At 42.7% G+C, this 20,447-nt stretch overlaps 1 protein-coding gene across 3 annotated transcripts in view; it reads right to left on the bottom strand.

Annotated features, from left to right (window-relative positions):
- The window catches only part of pard3ab (par-3 family cell polarity regulator alpha, b), a 269,729-nt gene that overhangs the window by 95,676 nt on the left and 153,606 nt on the right, over positions 1–20,447 (bottom strand). For 2 of the 3 annotated variants that reach the window (XM_069684173.1, XM_069684175.1), the window contains 3 exons: positions 13,056–13,244; positions 11,292–11,462; positions 6,508–6,658 (listed from right to left, as the gene is read on the bottom strand). In XM_069684173.1, coding sequence (XP_069540274.1) covers positions 6,508–6,658; positions 11,292–11,462; positions 13,056–13,244 — 511 coding nt within the window. The remainder of the gene's footprint in view (positions 1–6,507; positions 6,659–11,291; positions 11,463–13,055; positions 13,245–20,447) is intronic. The other variant, XM_069684174.1, reaches the window with a different exon arrangement.

Raw genomic sequence — 20,447 nt, 5'->3', positions numbered from 1 at the left:
AGCCAAAGATATGCGAGCAATATCCTGACGTGCTTTAAACACAATGAAAAAGAAGGATGAATTTGTTTTGCTAGCAGTGGGCTAAAACATATTACATAATGAAAGTTATGGGGAGTCATAACTAAACATTAGCTGAAAATAAAACAATATATTGACTTACTCTGCTGTGCAAGAACATTGTTGTTCCTGTATGAGTGTCCTAAACATTATCAAGACGTGGGGTATCTGACGCTTGCTTTGGGACCGGCGAAGTTTTGCCTCGATGTTTATGTCCTCTTCATTCTCAACACTCCGCTATTCTGGATGTAGCTTTCAAATGTGTGTCGTCCTTTCTGTCGACTTCTCTCTGATATTTGGGGACTAATTTGTCCATAAATTTGCCATCATTTCCCTTGGAACGTTTCTCACTGTTATAGTTTAAAACGCCTTAATATGAACATGCCGGTGCGAAAGCTTGACAGGCATAGCAACAGTAACCAAGGGGGGCAGGACTTAGCGAAAGGGTCAATTAGGCAAACAATACAAAAAGTAGAAAATAATACTAACAGTCTTATGCTGGGAATAAAGTTCAAGAGAATGGGGGCTAAAACCCTGCAAGTTTGTGTTGGGGATGCTGAGCAAACCCATGTGGGAGGACCGCAGATAACAGCAGGGTGTGTCTGGGTGGAGGAGTTCTGACAGGTACTGTGGGATGAGGGCATGAAGGGATTAATCGGTGATGAGGAGGATTTTATTTGTGAATCAGGACTTGACCTGGTGCCAGTGACCTTTGGGTGAGGGCGGGAGTGAGGTGCTGCTGCCAGGGCTTGGTGTGGGTGAGAACCCTGGCAGCTGGGTTCTCAGCTCTGGAGACTGTCCAAGGTTTTGCAATAGTCCATATTACATGTTCTTATTATTACAAGTTTACAGCAGTCCTGGAGGTCTGTGAAAGTTAGTGGGAAAGTGCCTTGCATCATTTTTCACCCCCCTTAAACTTTTTATATGCTGTCATGTTACCAATGAAAATTAACTAACTAATAGAAGGTGTTTAGTGTTTACAGAGAAACCTCAAACTAAGATCAAGTGTCACCAACTTCATCTGCTTTTTAGACTGTTATTGCTTGTTAAAGTAATAATCAATGTCTGTTAAGTCTCTATCTGAATGAGGTAACACAACGGTGATTGAGCATATGGCCCACTAATGAAAGCCTTTGTATTTGCAGTATTACAGACTTGGTGTCACAAGCGGCGCCCGGTTACTGACACGTTTTCCATCAGCCAGCAGTGGTTGGTCTGCCAGAGAGGGTAGGCGGAGCTAAGCGGCTGCTTTTCCGCTCTCTGCAAGTGTTGCGAGTAAACAGTAATCTACTATGGCTGAACAAACAAAGAAAAGATGGATGACTACAGATACAACTTCAACAAGAAGTGAAAATCCAAAGAAAAAGAAACAAACTCGACGCTCAGATGAAGCAAACAGTCTGAAAAGGAAAGCGACCGTCAGCGAGGAAAATCAAGAGTTACAACCGGAGCCAACCGTGGACGTCACACATGCAGCACTGTCTGGATATCTGGGAAGTGTGCTCCCGCAATTACCGTTTATCACCATAGGTGCCGCCAAAGAGAACGAAACTGAGCTCTTCAAGATTATAACTAATCAAACAATAAAACCCCAACTAAGTCTTTTTTAATTAAAGGTTGTGACACTGCAAAATGTGAAGAAAGGCACAATAAAAAACAAGGCACAGTACAGTGTCTTCTAGCAGCCCAGCAATGGAGGGTAAAATAATGCACATAGACAATGCTGGTAGTTTTTAACTGATAAAATGTGATCATTAAACCTCAGAGAAAATGTTTTCTTGTGAACTAGCATGTATGCAAATGAGTGTTTACCCACACAGGTACTATTAGTGTGTTGGGCTGTGTGACCCAGTCAGACCTTTACTGCATTAACTAGAACTGTTTTAGCTAATGTGTGTGTTTGTGCTGCTTCAGCCGCCTCCTGCTGTGTGTGTTTTGTTATTCTCTGCAAATTTAGGAATCCGGGTGAGTCCTCTACCACAGCATGGCCACCTCTTTCTTTCAGACCACACACACACACACTCACACATATACATGTTTTACATACACACGTGCACTCACTGAACCACTTAATCCCCATTTCCCTAAGCAGTCCAATGTGCGACACTGAGAATCCCATCAATGTCACAGTTTGAATCACTGCAGTACAATCAACTGGCAGCTACTGAGTAGAAAACGAATGAATCTGTCAACTCACTAGCCTGGTGAAAGGAGGGGAAAAAAGCCTCTTTGTTTTAGTGCCAGCACCCGAGGGGGGCAGCCATCCGCCAGCAACAATAGCACGACCATGTGGACGGAGCGCATGCGGACGCCCATCACCTGAGAATCAAACCAATAAAAACATCATCTTTCCCCGTGGCTGTAATAACGTGTGACCGAGCTGCAGCGGAACAATAGGTGGCATTTCATTAGAGATTCTCCGCGAGAGAGGCTTTTATTACTATTACAAGCTTTTTGTGCAAAAGTACTGAATACTTGAGGGCAGAGGGGGAACACGAGAACGCCAGGAGGGAAGACGGGGGCTGAAAAGATTTCATAGATGAAAATGGAGATAGCAAGAGGTGAGAATAACAGGGTGTGAAAGACATACAGAGGAGTTTTTTCCCCCTCTTTTCATTTTGTCTTGTCTCGCTCTATTTGCATAATTAGTAAGGAGGTTATTGCCAGGGGTGCTGGGCCTTGAAAGCTATTGGCCTGAAGGAATAATTAAGTCTCTCTCTTATCCCTGGCATCTTCAGAGTGCACAGAGCCAGCGAGTGATCTAAGAGTGAGCACGGGCCAAGGCTGATATCTTCTGAATGGGAATGATGTTGTCGTCTAAGAAAGCCTAATGCATGATTTATGTTTGGTGGCACTGTTACGATGAGGGAACAGAATTATTCCAAGCAACTGTGAAAGACCCCCCCCAGCACTCACTCGCACACACTTTTATCTATTCAAGGGAGGTTTGCTGAGCATGCAAAGCTTCATATTCACACACGTTCACATCTGGGAGCTGCCAAGTGCATCTCCAGCCTTCTAGTGTTGGCGTCAGAGCAGCAGCGCTGCAGCAGCTGAGCGCCAGGCGTCTGCTTTTCCAGACCATTTCACTGTATTTAAACCAGGCATGACACAACTGTTTGTTTATGGATCACCATGTTTATGTTGAAGCGCAGGGAAGTAGTACATGTGGCAGCAATAAATTAACTCGTGCACTTGCATGCAGGAATTCCAACTTGGGACCACACAAGTTTAAAGACTCTTCAGCTGATCTTTAATTACAAACTATATTTATAAGTTTATCATCTTGAATGGCCACTCAGTAATTTTATGCTGATGAAGTTTAGCTGAAGCCCACGCTGCAGCTTCACCTGTACCAACAGAAATGTAACTTCACAGGGCGCCGGTTTAGCTCAGTCCGTAAAGCAGGCGCCCGTGTGCAGAAACAAAGTCCTCGCCACGTCGACCCTCCTGATTCTGACCCTCTGCCCTTTGGTGCATGTCATCTCCCACTGTCTCTCCTCCTGATATTTCCTGCCTCTCTTCAGCTGTCCTATCAATAAAGGCCAAACAAATGTAACTACACATTGCTGCGTCGTAAACTGCAACAACTGTGATTCAGCATTGCACTGAAACTTTGGAGGACACTGTTCTAGACGCTAGTTTGTAGCCTGTTGATTTTCACACAAAGGTAAAACTTGCAGAAATTTCAGGAAAAACTGTTCATTATTTATTAGCTGCAACCGTAGACTGTATAAAAAGATGGCCGACATCACAGCTCCCTAAAAGTGAAGCCAAACCCTCTCTGTCATCCCCTGCTGACTGGCTGCAGTATAGGTCATAAAGCCCGCCTCCTACATGTTAACAGATGGGACATGAGTCAAACTATAAAATCAAAATACACGTTAAATAAATGTTTCTCAAACATGGTTTCTGTCATTATAGTTAGTTATTATGCTGATTTATGTCCACATGTTCATTTTTCTGACAAGTTTACTTTTAGTGAGTTATTTGACGCTGTAAAAAGGATGATTGACAGCTCTGTTGACAAATTCAGCAATACATATATCTACTACCTTTATGATGGTATCAATGCAGGTACTTTTGGTTGTAATAGTCTATATAATTCAAGAGTGCATACGTTTTCATTTGTGGTTCTCACTCCTTGGAAAAACAACATTTAAAAAAATCCACAGTGAACATGCTGTCAGCATCAGAGTCCGTCAGCTTACACACTGAGCCTACTGGCCTTTATCCTCAGTGGCAAATTAAACAACAGTCCCAATGAAGCCTTAATCCTCCCCCTATTTATCCAATCTCATTTTGACACAGAACTCAAGAGTGATGCTCCCCATAAAGATGTGCTGCTTTGATATCTGGAGGTCAAGATGGACCAACATTTGTCAGTTTGATTGACGACTTCATTTGAACTCATTCGGAAACTACATGAAGGATGAAGATCTAAAGTATTTTACAAGACTAATTGGGGTTGAATTTTCACCCTTAGGTAGTGAGGAAAAAAAACATCTACTGGGCTGATTAAGTGTTTTATAAGCAAGGGAACGTCTCATATGCCTTTGATAGTTAAGTTATTATAGAGTGGACATCCATCCACAGGCTAAGGCCGCTCTTACCTCCCTGACATCTTAATTCATCTGCTTCACCCACTGCCGATTTGTGACAGGGGATCAGAGAGCAGCAGGTGCTGGTTTTCATGGGTCAGATTTGTTTTTGTAATCCTCAGGGGATAAGGGCAGCATGTCACTGACACTATGACAGCACAGGTCATTGAAGGTGAGCACCACCATCTTTTGTATAATCCTTCCTGTTTGGAGGATCGTATGCTGCTCCACATTTTGAACAACACCTCATTAACTTAAAGGAAGATTGGGGTCGGAGGGATAAACACAAACAACATTTCATCTGTGTTTTTGTATTATTTTCTTTCTGTGTTGGAAACTCTTTTACTTCTCGTCTCCTTCACGTGAGCACCAAACAACCGTGTTACTTAATCTTTTGTTTTCCTTCTTTTCCTGTTTCTTACATCCTTCTGGTGATTTCCTCCTTCCTTTCCACTTATTCTCTTGTTCAAATACGTCCAGGAAGTTGCACTACAATTTCTTCTGATACCTGCAAAAACTGAAATTCTCCAGAGAACTGAAGTAAGGATTACATTGGAACTACTCAGTCCTTTCTTCTGGCTTAATAAACAGATTAACAAATGTTGCATTGCTTGTTTATGGCAAAAACAGACAGTTATAACCCAGCGTCTATAAACCCAGCAATGGATTAAGGCCCGATCAATTTTCCTTGCCTAGACCGTTGTCAAATATCGGCTGTTTACCAATATCAAGGCTGAATACGTGTTTTTTTTCAAGCTTCCAATTTAACTTTCAGCTTTCAGGTGATGTCACAACTTCATGTCTCGATTCGCCCATTCACGCTGGCAGGACTGCCGATGGAGGCATCCGCTCGCGTGGGGCACTTAGTGGCAATGATCTCGTTTGCCACAGTTGAGCAGACATCTGCTGCATCTCCTGGATATCTGCCTCGTGCTTTCAGTTCCGACCCAGCACGCTCATTATGAGCCCTCACTGTTTTTTAAGCACGAGCGACTGTGGCAGCCTCCTGGAACTTCACCTATTAACACTTCCTCTGTCACACACAGCTCCCTTTTTGTCCGTGTTGGGGCTAACAACTGTTTTATTGTTAACCAATTTGCATGAAAGGAAAAGTCACACTTTCACAGTATGTTGCACTGATTAATAAAGCAAAGCGGGTCGGAGCTAATTGATCAGAAGTTGTAACAACTCTTCTGCTTCTTTAATTACTAATTTTAGTTTCTCTTGTCTTAAATTAAATGCATGAACATGAACAGCAGAAGACAAACTTTACAGAGACAGTTCATTCTCCTAACACAGGCAGGCTAAGCAGTAACACCATCTGGTGCACAGAAGGCCTTTCTTTGACATTCGGCAACTCCTACACCCATCAATCAATCATTTAAATACTACAAACATGAACTCCTACACACGTGTCTGCAGAGCTCACACACATGAAAACATATGACCTTGCTAATCTTTCATGTAGGTTATCCATACAAAGACTGATGAGCCTGCAAACTCACACACACATTCACAGACAAACTTCATTAAAAAACTAAAAGAAAAGAATCAATCATCTGAAGGGACAACTGTCAAAATGCTCCATCTCTGTCTTTCTTTCTTTGATATTTGACAAGATGTTAAAAGCCACCGAGTCTTGACAGAAACTCAGACCAGAAGACATAATTAACCTGGCAGGTAAGACAACAGGAAACCACACAGAGAAAGGTCTGCTACAGAGTGCTATCCATATGTTGTAAGTGTAATTGTTGTCTCTGCACCTGTATCAGCTTTAGCATGGAAGGATCTAAAGTGCCCCAAGTACAACAGGTTAAAAGGAAAGCGTCAAAAGAAATGCCATGCTTACCTATTGTGCGTGGCATCATGCCCTGTCGTGGCATCAAGTTGTCATCGAGCCCCTCCAGGCCACCGTACAAGGAGTGGGAGATTCTGCGCTCGTGGTCGTCCAGAGAGGTGTTCATGGTCTGCTGAGGTCCCAGCGGGCTCCCCGGCGCCTCCTGAACAAGAACACAGATACGACATCGACGTCATTTAATCTTTGATCTTCTGTTGAGTTATTAAAAGGGTTCATTTTATTTTTGGGTCTGTATACGCATGGTTATTCTATATTCTGATTATGGCCATGAACCTAATTCTACGTAGGAAAGCTCGTTGCTTTTAAACTGTTTGAGAAGGCATAGGACTTTTGGTTGGTAATGAATAAATAACATTTGTACTTGAGTAGAAAACAATGCATCAAACCTCTTCCACAAAGGCCAAAAATATAGCATGTCCATGACCTTTACACCAGCATGAAGCAGAAGGAGTTTGAGTCCTGCTAATATTACATTAAAGCCAAAAGAACGAGCCAAGCAGAAGAATCCATCCTCACATTTTCTAAACAGTAATGGATGGACACAGGGGCAGCTCTCAATGCTAATGCTAGCAGTGTGATAACCAGGATAAATGAGCATAGATTTCCAATAGGCTGTTGAGCCACAGACTGTTAGCGAGCGACCGTTCCCCACGGGGGACGGTTAGCGTGCTAGCATCTTGACATTTCCCTAAAGACCTGTGATGACACTCTGCTGTTTGCTGGACAAATGGCCCATTTGCTGGACCTGTCACCCATAAACACACATCCACGGCACACACAGATTTTGTGTGTGTGTGTGTGTGTGTGTGTGTGTGTTTGTCCATTGGAGAGTTGACCCTATTGATCCGCTATGGTTTCTGCATTCATTGCTGAAGGTGTTGACAGCTCTTGCCATAAAGATAAGTGCCCTCGCCCGCATCACATAACGGGCGATAACACTATCACACTCGAGTTCATACTGGAGCTAAATTACCTCTGATCAATGACAATAACTAGCTAGGCTGGAGTTCGATTTTGGCAGAAGGTCTTTGCCCAATGATCCTTTCAGCTCACTAAATGGTCGAGCTGCTGTAATAACCACTGCCCGATAGATTTTGATGTAAACAAACAACTCCAGTTTACAGGAGAATACATATGTGGGAACATTAGGAGGCTGGCAGAAGTGTGATGTGTAATGAGGTGGCTTTCAGACGAGGAGGCTGCTCGTTTAAATCTACTGACGACAAATACTTTCACCTCCTGCACAACCAAACATGAGCTTTCATCAGAGGTAGAAGATAAATAACTGAAGGTTCTTACTCATGAGTGAAAGGAGCGATCCAACAATATATCAGAAGTGCAAAGCATTCAAAGAGGGTGGTGATGGTGCTGCATTAACATATATGTGTTGTGGTTGGTTGCTGTGGAGGTCTTCACAGATCAAAAACGATGGAACCGAACCCTCATGGACCTCTGAAATACGTCCTCAAACCGGATTAGACCAGATATTTTCTGGAAGAATAATACCTGACCTTTTATTGCCCGAGGTTTCACGGACCAGATCTGGTTCATTTTGATAAGAGAGATTATTTCATTGACCGTACAGAGCAGGTAAACCAAACTGATACTACAAAAGCCCGAAATGTTAACATAATATTCTTTTACATTAAATGCCATTTCAGATGCCTTTCTTTATTGTTTTATATTATCTCTTATTCTGTTATTGTTGTTGTGATGTGAGATGCTGTGATGCCTTTATTTCCCCATCTCGCAAATGACGAACAGTCTGCAACACTGAATCCTAAATCAGCCCAATCATCACGCAATGTTTCTCTGGTGACCAGCACCAATCACCGGCCACATTGGAACCACTGGATTATTACACGTAATAATATACAAACAAGGGAGCTGCAATAATAAAGTGGGACCCAACCCGGAGTCAAGTGATCATAATTGCCTACACAGGTCTCTGGTCGGCCTCAGCTCCCAGGTTCTGGAAAGACCCTCGAGGACGTCTAATATAGAGCCAATATACTGTTGGGTATGTTAATCTAGCATATAACACCACATAATCATTTAGAGAATGATTAACCATCGCTGCCAGTATGGACACTGAGGTATTTCATCCTTATGGCTTCTGGGATTTCGTAATGTCATGAGGAGTTTTAGCTGAAGAGTTTCCTCGGGGAGTATGGAACCAGTATTTCTGAAATACTCTTCTGGATGCGAGAAACATTTCCTCAAGTAAAGTGCTTAAGTAAATGTACTCAGTTACGTGTCCAAGTTCAAGGCATTGTAACTGTTCCAGTAGAAAACAATTATATCAATAGGGCCAAAGGGACTGATAAAGGTTCACCACTAACGACTGATCGGACAAACATCTAAAAATCTTCAGAACCAATGGATACAACAAATCTCCCACAGAAACAAACTCATTTGTAAGGTCGCCATATGGCGCTGCGACTGTCGGTATGCGGCTGCTCTCGACTTTAAATGAGAAAGGTAATAAATTGGCCGGCTGAGGTGAAACGGCTCAGTAATAGCCGGGGGGATTCGCCAAACTGACTGAGGGAGCATCGACATATCACACTGCAGCTCGTTGCATATTCAGGCTGATAATTGAGCTCCGGGAAGGTCTCGATCCCATCGGGTGGCAAACCGTGATGAGGAAGTCAGCTGCTCGGGGTTCACTGTGTTTCTGCGGGGGAAGGGAGAGGGACCGGGAGCAGTTGGGTCCGTGATTAATGCGAGGGCAAACATTTGAGATTGATTTTTGATTGGCTGTCAAAGGATGGAGACCTGAGAAGGAAAGTAAATACAGGATTATTTGATCCCAAATGTCAACATGGGCATGACAATATGTCAAAATGAGCCCAGCTTTTATCCTTCAGTAACAAGGTATCATATGATTTTAACTCCTATTTAATGGTTGGCTGATTATTAGACATAAATAATAAACAGAGCCGCTTTTACAGCAGCTATGAGAAGTCTCTTTGAGTATGGGTGTATTAAATTGTTGTTTTCCTCCGCTCTGAGTGGCTTGGACACTTTTTCTTATAAATAGCCAGACTTGGACAGCCTCAGGCCATGCCTCCAGCTCTGCATGTGAAGCAGATATTGACGAGGCTCCCACTGCTCGAATTCTATTCATCCACCGGGCTGTCCGTGGAGTCTCACTGCCCTGACACGGCCGCACTGCACACAAACACACAGGGTATCTGTTTGCAAACTAACGCAGCGAGAGATCCTTGAAAAATAAATGCATACATGTATAAGGATGCACAAGCAACACACTCACGCACGAGCAGAGACAAAGGTGTGTGCATGTACACACGCGCAGACACACAAACACAAAACACACCTCCAGGCTTAGCCTCTGCTTTCAATTACCAGACGGGCCGAGGGGAAATCAAAACTTTGACACACCGGGTTGGAAAAAGGAGAGCAGGGGAGCAAGGCAGTGCCAGAGGCGTCGACGTGCACACATGCATGCACGCTCATACACAGGCACAGAGCAGCGGTGCACACAGGCTCAGCCTCGGCTTTCAAGCAGGCGACAGGCAGAGGTGTACAGAGAATGTAAAAACATGACATTGAGGGGAGAAAAAAAGTTGTGTAGCTTCGTTCACAGCCATGTTTTATTTTTTTTTATATATCTCCAGGTGCCTCGAGAGAGCCGAGCGTGCGTGGGAGGAGGTTGGTGAACTACTATGACCTGACTACTTACTTTTATTTCATGAAATGACTCCTTGCTGTTTGTGAGGGTATTTCCCAGTGGTTTGCTTTGGGTTTTGTTGCACATTTATCAAACAAAGGATCTTATTGAAGTAGTGACGTCTACAGAAGTGTCTTTATTTAGGACAGCAGAGTCAGATGAGCTCGCGCTTTGAGGTATAATTGTTAAAAAAGTACATAGAAATTATAAACACTTTGATCACACGTCCACTAATTCCCCCAAATCCTGTGATCAAAATCATTATATCAAATGTGTGGCGTCCGTAATTAAAATACTAAAACAGATTGGGAAGGATACATTTTATATCAAAAGTGCTGACTTCCTGTGGGGTTCAGGGTTCAGTTCAGATGCGTTTATGTAGGTCTGGACATGATTTATATGCCTTCCAATAATTGTGCATCTAGGTGTAACATGTTGCAAACTACTTCATTAAAACATGGTAGAGGGCGATGTTGGGCCGTTTGCCACACCCAATCCTGACACCAATAACTCATATCAGATTTTGCCACTGATGCCCTGGTGTCTAGGAAAACAGTGAGCCACAGTATTTGTTTCGAACTCTCAAGCCTCGCTGACTGAAACAAAAAGCTCTTAATCAAAAACTGCCATCTGGAACTGTTTCTGCAAATCAGCAAGTGAGGAAAAATCTGAGCAGTGACTGTGCATGAAGCAATCCACCATTTACTCCATAACAAATGTTGACATGTCCTTGTGCAGGGTGTTAACCCGCTCCGTCTTTCTCCACTGGATTTGCTCAGGGGTCAACGGTCAACAGTACAGCACCACAGCTGTAATGTGCACGTCTGAGGCGTGAACATGTGAAAGTGAAGTGTGAAGCGGGCAGCTGGAAAAGGTCATCTGTGCTTAGTGGTTAAATAAAACGGTGAATCATTAGATCACCACTGTGACCTCATTAAAAATAAGACCATGTTTTGATTGAGTCGTTTACATTCAATTCATCCCATCGCTGAGTTTTATTTCTTTTTCCAATATTTGGAACCAGCTTAACGAAAGTGTAAATCTAAGATGTAAAGGTCGCAGAGCTCTCCTCGTTCTTTACCTCATTTCTTTTGGCCACTCGTCGGGCCACGATGAGCTGGATCATCCCACGTTTGTTGCCCTCCGTTGACATTGACTTCCGTAGCGTTTCCATGGCGTCCTGGTTGGTTTTACCCAATAGCGACTCTCCATTGACCGCAATCAGCTGGTCGTTCACCCGAAGCCGCCCGTCCTGACGGTGGAGAAGAAGTGACACATTAAAACACATTTTCCCAGCGAACACGCTGCACATGCTGTGTGATGAAAAAGTAACCTGACAATTACCATTATCTCATCAGACTAACAGATGCACTCACAGAGTGTATCCTGTTTGTAGTCATGATCTAATCTCTTAACAGAGAAGTGTGCTTTTAAGTCCATTATTACATTCTGTCAACACAAGCTCGCATGAAAAGCAATCAAGCTAAAAGACTATTGAAAATGACATCAGCACAGCACTGCAGACAGCATCAGAAAACAGGGCACTTTGTGTTGGTAGATTTGATCACAGATGAAGCTTTTCTTCATCGCGTCTGAGGAACAGAGGACTTTATTTCCCTGCCAACGGCGTTTCAGGGATTTAACAGGTGATTGTAAGGTAAAACAATTGATGTACCCAGTCTGGTGCATGACATCTCCCTTTTATTCTATCACTCTGTTTCAGATTATCATGAGATACTACAAAGTTATATTAAATGTCTTCTATCCCAGGCTTTTAAGAGGGCTTTGGTTTATTTTGCAAAGACGAGCGCAGCAGCTCATTATGAAGAGGAAGACGGAGGAATGTCAGGTTAAACAGAGATAAGCATCAGCTCTTCTGTTAAAAAGATTGTGGTTGTAAAAATAATTTTAGCAATAAATGTAAGCGGAAAAAAAACAGTTGTTGACATTGATTACATATCCAATCTCGGATCCCATCGGCTATAGTCTGAGGAGGATATAGCCTCTGGGGACAACGGTGGACTTCCTTTTCCGCGTGCTGCATCGTTTACAGAAAAAGAACCCGTTGTTCTTGTTATTTACTTTAATTAATGGGTCTTAGCTTTGCCGAAATTTCAACATCATGATGCAGATTTAAGTAAAATGTAGCTTTGTCAGGTCTGACCTCAAGAGGAGAAGAAAACTACTTTAAGTCTGAGGTCGGATTGATCATTTCTGATGCATTCGAGGAAGATGGGAAATCTGAATGCAGCTTTCGTGACACCGTGACGGGGAAATTATCTCAAGTTGAAGTGATGTAGAACAGATTGTTAGCTGTTAGCATGCAGATGTCTGTTTAGAGAGATCAATTAGAAGCTACATCATCATCAGATGACGCTGATGGGGCAAATTATGTTCCGCCTGTTTTTGCTCTCCACACGGACTGTTTTTCCTGCATATGCCGCAGCCTGCTGATACGTGATTGGTCACTCTTATTTGGACTACAAGCGTAGTGTATCATATAATATGATGCTCAGCGGGAGGCTGAAAAGCAGTGCCTAATTGAATCTCTGCTTGGAAGCTTTGTTAGTGTGATCTTTTGATGCCTCCTTAGGCCTAAATGTTGATGAAATAGAACTATATGCAGATGTCTTACTTTGCTTTATGATGCTTTAAGAATAAATAACTATAAAAAGAAACTAGCGACTAATTTAAACAAATGATTCTTGTTGTCTTAAAATCTTAATTACAGCAGCTAACTGCAAAAAATAAAAGGTACCCCAGAAGAAAAGATGCCACACTTCTAAACTGTCTTTTACATAATCCTGCTGAACCCCTCCTTTAACAGCAACAGAAGGTGTCGTACTTTGCAGGCCGCCCCTCCGTTAATGATCGATTTGACGAAGATGCCCAGGTCAGCGTGGTTCTCCTTGGAGCGGTTGCCTTTGACGCTAACACCCAACCCGGCTGAACCCGAGTCGCTGAGGGGGATCTCGAAGGTCAGGAACTCCCTGGTCCCGTCTGGAGTCAGGACCAGGTCGTCCTCCTCTGTCTTCTGGAAGAGAGGGGAAGAAAGAAAGAGAAAGAGAGAGAATGACTTTTTAGACACTAGCCTTTAAAATGATGTTACAACATATTGTACATAAAATAACATAACATTCCTTAATTACAACCCAATGAGCAGCAACAGTAAAATAATCTACTCTACAACAGTTTACACTGAAACAATAAATTGCTCATAAACTCCACCGTAATGCACATTTAATCACACAAGGCAAAAATATTCATGCATTTACTCCAGCCTAAAGCAGCAACACAAGAGCCCCTGAAGCATGTTCCTGTGGGTTAACCACACAGCCCAAGTTAAAAGGACATTCATTTGGCCACTTGAGGTTAATGAAAAGTGCTTGCATATAAATTGCAGCAGGGCAGATAGCAGGGAGGTAAATCAGAGTGCAAACTCATTAGCTCCATCAGATATATTAGTGTTAAGCAGAAGTGTTAAATCAGGTACTTAGTGTAAGCAGGCAGGGACTTATCTTCTATAATAAATGCACAATGCTTTTGTACACAACCAAAACACACAGGTGGTTTTTTAAGACGTATAGGAAAGTATCAGAAACACATCCGAAAGGGATTTTTATCAGATTCAGGGTGTGATGTGGGCTTCAGAGAATCAGCTGCAGGGTGGATTAGAGATGATTAAGATTTAGATAGTTATGCATTAATATGTGAAGCCTCCTCATTTACATAAATAAAGTCTGTGTTGTTTGAGTCTGATGTCTGAGCCTGAAGCTACTTTAATCAAAATGTCTTTCATGCAGCTACCCTGGAAGACACCCGGCCTCCCGCCAGACATTTCATGTGTTCCACCAATTGGACACAACCACAGACTGCTTCACCAATCAGAGTGAGCGTAGTAAAACTGTAGTGATTCAGGCAGTGTTGCACATTTATGTGCGAACTGACAGTAAAGGCTTCAAAGCCAAAGGGACAAAAAGCAAGGCGTGATGCAAAACAAAGGCAGCTGGAGAGCCGATAGTCTGAAGCAGCTGCAGGTACACAGCATCCAGTGCAGGCAGGTGTTTCATTGAACACATAAAAAACACCTGTTGCTTCAAAGAAACTGATGTCATTACATGTGTTAGGACACTTTTTACAGCTCTTATTGAGTGCATACTTTGTATGGGGTGAAAATAATTGGAAAAATTACCAGAGAGGTAAAGTAAAAATGTTTTAAAGACCATTACATCTAATTACCAGCCTCCTGCCTGAAACGGATTTCCATCTCCAACAAAGTAAAACCTAATCCTTATAATATAGGAACGCATGCGGGACAGACATGAGGGGGAAAATGGTCGAAGATTTTTATTACTTAGTATTTTGAGTATAAAGTCAAAATGCAGAGACATTGAAAAGAAAAACATTTTCGTTCAACGTTCAGCTTTACTCTCAACAGTTTGAGTTTACTCTCAGATAGACAGCTATGATACTGAAAGACTGAGTTTATTCTCCAAATATACGACATAAATATATATATAAACTTTATTCTCTACATTTCAACTTTATTGTGATAATGAAAATAAAGAAAATAAATTCCTCTTCTGATTTTTGACGCCTGACTTTTTCACAAAGTCTGACTTCATTCTCGGGCTGAACGATTTCAAAAAATATCAATACTAAATACTTCAATCGCAATTTTAATCTGATTTGCGACATTAAAGGGAATGCTCATTTTCACATTATTATTCTTATTTCATCAAAAAACATATTAAAAAGAACTCAGTATGATTTTTCCGGGGATCTGTACCAAACAAGGATGTTTGATACTGACGTCTGTGTCTGATGTGTCGGCTAAAACATCTCTGCAGCGCTACATTTAAATTAAAATGGTCTTTTGACACACATTTCACCTGTAACAAATATTGCGCCTCCTATTAGAACATTTCAGAAGGCATTTTGTGATTTACATACAATTTTAATTAATTGTCCAGCCCTACATCTTTCTCAACGTTTTAACTCTATTTCAACAATGAATAAGATTCTGATTGTTATCCTGGAACTAAGACTGAAAGTTTGTCTTTATTGTTGACATTTTGAAACACTTTTTGACCTCATTTTGACCTTTAATCTCAGAATGGAAATAAAGACAATCATTATTTCTCATCTGATTTATTTGTGCTCATGTGTGGGACTTTAAATCATTCTCATTTTTACTTCTTTACTTTTGTTCACCTCGTACCTGGCTCTTATACTCACTCATGAAAGCATGAAAGTTTTTATTATTTATTTATTTATTTATTTACGGATTGAGACGAACATCCGAGAGAACAGATTCTACACGCCACGCACCTGGATCGTGATGCCAATGCGTCAAACTGGCAGTAAACTTCGCAGTGAGCTACATGAACACAGCCGCCTAATTGACATGCTGAGTGCTCTCTCTTTCTCTCTCCCCCTCCACAACAGGTGCTTCTCTCGCTCTGTCTCTGCATTCAGTCTCCCTCTCTCTTCCAGCTCAACAATAAAAAGCTATTCTCTCTTGCTTGTTATTTGACAGCTGTCCTCTGAATAGATGGGTGCGTGCACGCTCACGCCTGGCAATTATTGTGCACGCCTAATGAATTCAATCATCGGGCTCGGTGTCAGCATGTCATTAGCTCCCTTTGTTTGCAGGGAGAGAGATGGAATTGCTCTTGGTTAGAAAGCAAAGGGGGGGGGGCGGGGATGGAGGGAGAGTCAAAGTGGAGAAGGAGGTGGGGGGAGAGGCGGAGGAGGAGGAGAAGGGCAAAGCGAGAATGTATGGAGGAAAGGGAGGGACCAGAAGGAAGGAGGAAGATAAAGGAAAAGCATGCATGTGTCAGAGTGCCTGCATGTTACAGCTAACTGGAAGAAATTTAAGATTAAATTAAAAACAAAGCAGGAAAAAAAAAAGCCAATTTGATCTCAGACACAACTAAAGGGAAGCGCAGAGGAGTGATAATACACAAGACAACAGGAATCTAATTATTGTGGAACCTCGATCCAATTCATCCAGACTGGAATTTAATCTAAGACTAATTAAAAAGAGACTAACAACAACATAATCCTCTTAAACTGCCACTGGTCAGAATAATAAAACTGAAAACAGGAAATGAATTATTAAAATTATAAAATAAAACTGATCAGTGAAGCAGATGTGCTTTCATTTCAAGGTTACAATAAGATAGCTGTATTACAGATGCATAATGAGATGGCCGGGAGATTAAATTATACAGAATAATCACTATATTGGTTAAAGGAGCAATTCTGGAAAAAGCCAGTCAAGGCTGGTGTTCTCTGTAATCGATAGAAGCAATAATATTTGTAAAAATAATATAAATTCTACATTCCTACAACACCCAGCATGCAGTGCGCCCCTCCCTCTGAAAGGCCCAGCGAGAGACGCTGGAGTGAAATGCTACCGTTTTCGCCGCAGGCAATGGCTCAGAGCGGTACAGATCCCGAACTACGACGAGAATATACCGGTGGATCGGCTAAAAAATCTTCAGGTCTGCAGTCTACATTTCAAACCTGAACATTCTGAACGAGACATGACATCGGAGGCGGCGTCCTAGATTGAGGAAGTGTGGTTTAGAAAGCTCCCTGGCCTCCGCCAGATGACGCGTTCTACGTAGTCTGGCGGAGGCAGATATCGCCCTCCAAAAGCACCGAGAGAAATTGCATTTGTTTTCCTACCATAATGGCATTAGCTCCCCATAATAGCATGACAGGACTGAGGTTGAAAATCGGCGAACTTGCCCTTTAAAAAAATCCACAAGCTGCTTTAAAGCTCCACTGCTTTAAATATAGTGCATTAAAGACGATTTCAGAAGGTTCTGACTTATGATAATGAAGACAGGAAAGAGGAAACACAGCAAACAGCGGATACAAATTAAAAACAGGCCGAGGAGAGAGGAAAGAAAACTCAGAGGAAGAGGAGTCGAACAAAGGTGAGACGAGGGAGAGGAGTGACGGGCTCGAGAGGAGGGATGCAGGCAGAAAAAAAAAGTGCGAGGGTGAAAAGGCGAGAAGACGAAAAGAAAAGGGTGAAAAGAAAGAGAGTGTGCGAGAATGACAATGACAGAGTGAGCGAGCGAGCGAGGGAGTGTGAATGAAAGGCCGACAGAAAGGGATGAATCCATGTGGAACACAAAGGGAGACAGACACTGCCACCTCTCTCACTGTACGTCTGTATCGCTCCCTTCCTTCCATCTTTCCCTCTCTCTACCTCGCACCTTTTTTTTTACCTGTCTCTTTATACCGCTCCCTTCTTTCTTTCAATTCTCCTACTGCTCATTTCCTGTGTCGCCTGTCCTCTCTAATCTTAAATTTCTTTCCCTACCTTTCACAAACCCTCGATTTCCTCCTTCCTCTCTCTTTCTTTGTCATCCCAAATATATTAGAGACGAGTATGCCTGAACTACAACGGCAACATTTATGGAGGCATAATTTTGTCTTGTTTTTGGGACTAAGCTGGTGTTGGAAAACTTGGTGCTGTTTTTGGAAAGATGAATCTAAACATGACAGCTTCCTGTTTGAACGTGAACGAGGTATACACAGCTTTTAGAAAACGTAACGCTGCTCTGTGAGACAGAGAAAATACTGTCGGTCTGGTGAACAGGTGGCATTTATAAGCCAAGGTCCTCTTTTTTATTTCAGCTTGTTTGGTTGTCTGAGAGCAGAAACTGAACATAAGTGGATGAAAGCAACTAAATCAGGAGGGTAGCTGTTTTGGCAATCACAGAACGCAGGAGGGGGCTGATCGGAGGTCTCTTGTCTTTGTGTTTCCTGACCAGATGTTTTGTGGAGCGCACAGTTTTGTAGTTTGCAAACAGAAAGAAGACAAAGAAAGAAGAAGGAGACGGTATATGAGCAGAAACTCTAATGTGGCTGCACGTTGCTTACACAGATTCACCTGGTATGTTAAATGGGGGTGTATACTGGCAGTTTGGCCATGTGATACCTTCTAGATTGCGGGGGTTACAATTCGATCATAGTGACGCTGTAAGAAGGCCGATATATTGTTATTTTTAAATCTAAGTCAAGGAAAATTCTCAAGTATAAAAACACGCCGACATATTCATGATATTTTGTCGTCTCTTTCTTTTATGCAATCAGAATAGTGGGATCTGCATTTGTATCTATCACTGTTCCTGTAGCATTCAACGTCATAGCACTAGTTTTTGTGCAATCAAAAACAAAAGGTATGTATATCAGTAAAAAAAAAAACCCAATAACTTTGCACTTATGTAGTTAAAGCCCCCCTCCAGTGAAAACCAATTGTTTAACCTTGTAAACATCTCCATGTGGAGACAACATCAGCAGTCATCTCCATGGCTGGGCCTGTCTGCTATTAAACTGCAGTGTACCAAGGACAGGCTGAACAACACGCTTTCAGACTGGCAGGTTTGTGATGTCACAAACCTAAGGAGCCAATCCCGTTAATGGACGGGGTGACGCTGTGCGTATCATTATGTGTAACCTATGGCAACCACTTCAGCGCTGAGCGAGCCAACTGTAACTGTCATCGTCATTTTTGCAAACTGACTACCAACGTTAATGTTACTACTACTGATTACTACATTTCAAGCTAGCTAAGTTTCAACAAGTTGCCACTAAACGACGGCAGAGACGCGTTTTGTTTTAGGCTGTAATTTTACAAAAGGAGAAACGTAGCACAGAGTGAGCGGGGACTTTGTAAATTGGGGAATGTTTAATGAGGGAGAAGGAGGAGATGCTTTGAGAGGATTTAGGTAATTAAACGTATTTTTCATAAACAATATATCAGACACTATTTATTATTTCAAGCAGAGCGTTTTATGTCTTAAAACATGACTAGAGCTGCTCTTTAAACAATATCACAAAACATATTATCACAGTTCTCAAGCGTATCTGCATTTTCTTACACTCCAAATAGACATAGACTAACTCTCACACATTTTGTACCTTTTCTTTTCATTTTCTCCGACTCGCTGCTTTCTGTCACCTTCCCTTTCACTGTCCTCTCCTGCTTTTCCTTTCTCTCACTTTTACCGCGGAGTCTCTCCCGCAAAGCACATCTAATGCATGTCTCGCACCCTCGGAGCCTCCGCCCTTCTTTGTATTTCACAGAGGAACTCAATCTTTAGCATATAAGAGAGCTCCAAAGTCTCCTCCTTCTCCTCTGCCTTCTCAACATGCCTACACCTCTCTCCGGTGCGGCGCCTGAAACGATTAGCGGGTCGGAGGCGAGCTCAACTTTGGCCAAAACAAACCTGTCGATGTGATGGCGTCTAGAGAAAGTCGCCCGAGGGGAGGGCGGTGAAGGTGGCAAAGAGAGAGAGAGAGGGGAGAGAGGGAGAGGGAGGGGAGTGAGAAGGAGGCAGTGAAGGGTGTAATTGGTCGAGGGAAGTCAGGCATGGAGAGCATTGTTGGCTGCCTACTGTAGCACAAATCTCTTCTTATTCATACTCCGACTCTCCCTCTCCCTGGTCCTCCCTTACTTTCTATCACCATCCCTATATCTCCCTCCTCATCCCTCTGTCTCTCCCTTTTACATTTACACTACATTGCCAAAAGTATGTGGACACACCTGCCAACATACTTTAATGTACTTTTGCTCTTTAATTCATGTATTGAGCTGGAGTCCTTCGTTCCAATGAAAGGAACCTCTCTCCTCTTCTCTACCTCCTCTTTTCTGCTCTCTTACCTCTTGGTTCCACTTTTCTTTGTCCTCTATTCACAACTCCAATTTTCCCTCTCTCTTACCCTCACTTGTGCCCCCCCACCCACTCCCCTTTGCTCTCTTCTCTCACTCTTTTTTTTCTCCCTGACGCTTCACGCTGTAGCTCCGTGCTGATAGACCATGAATATCAAATACCTGTGCGATCGACGTGGCTGAGACCGGCACAGCGTGGAGAAGGAGACGGAGGCAGGTGTGTGCGCGTGAATCTCAATGTGTGTGTAAAAAGAAAGCGAGTGACAGAGCGAGACAGGTCTGTATGTGTCTATAGGTGGATATGTGTCAGTACTAGCACAGAAACACACAGGATAGCATGCACCCTCTGCAAATGTCATCCTTATATACTGTGCCTGCACACACCGCTTCAACCGCCAACACGCACCACTGACACCTGACGACTACAGCGTGTACTGGAACAATCAATTGATACCCCCCCTGCCCCACACACACACACACACGCTTACTGTCAAAAATTAATCAGCTGCCCTCTTTCCAGCTCTCTCTCTCCACTTTTTG

Source organism: Semicossyphus pulcher, unplaced genomic scaffold, assembly GCF_022749685.1.
Source record: "Semicossyphus pulcher isolate SPU_LCO1_2020_fin unplaced genomic scaffold, fSemPul1.0.p SCAF_7, whole genome shotgun sequence".
NCBI lineage: Eukaryota > Metazoa > Chordata > Actinopteri > Labriformes > Labridae > Semicossyphus > Semicossyphus pulcher.
This window is presented reverse-complemented; position numbering and strand designations above follow the sequence as displayed.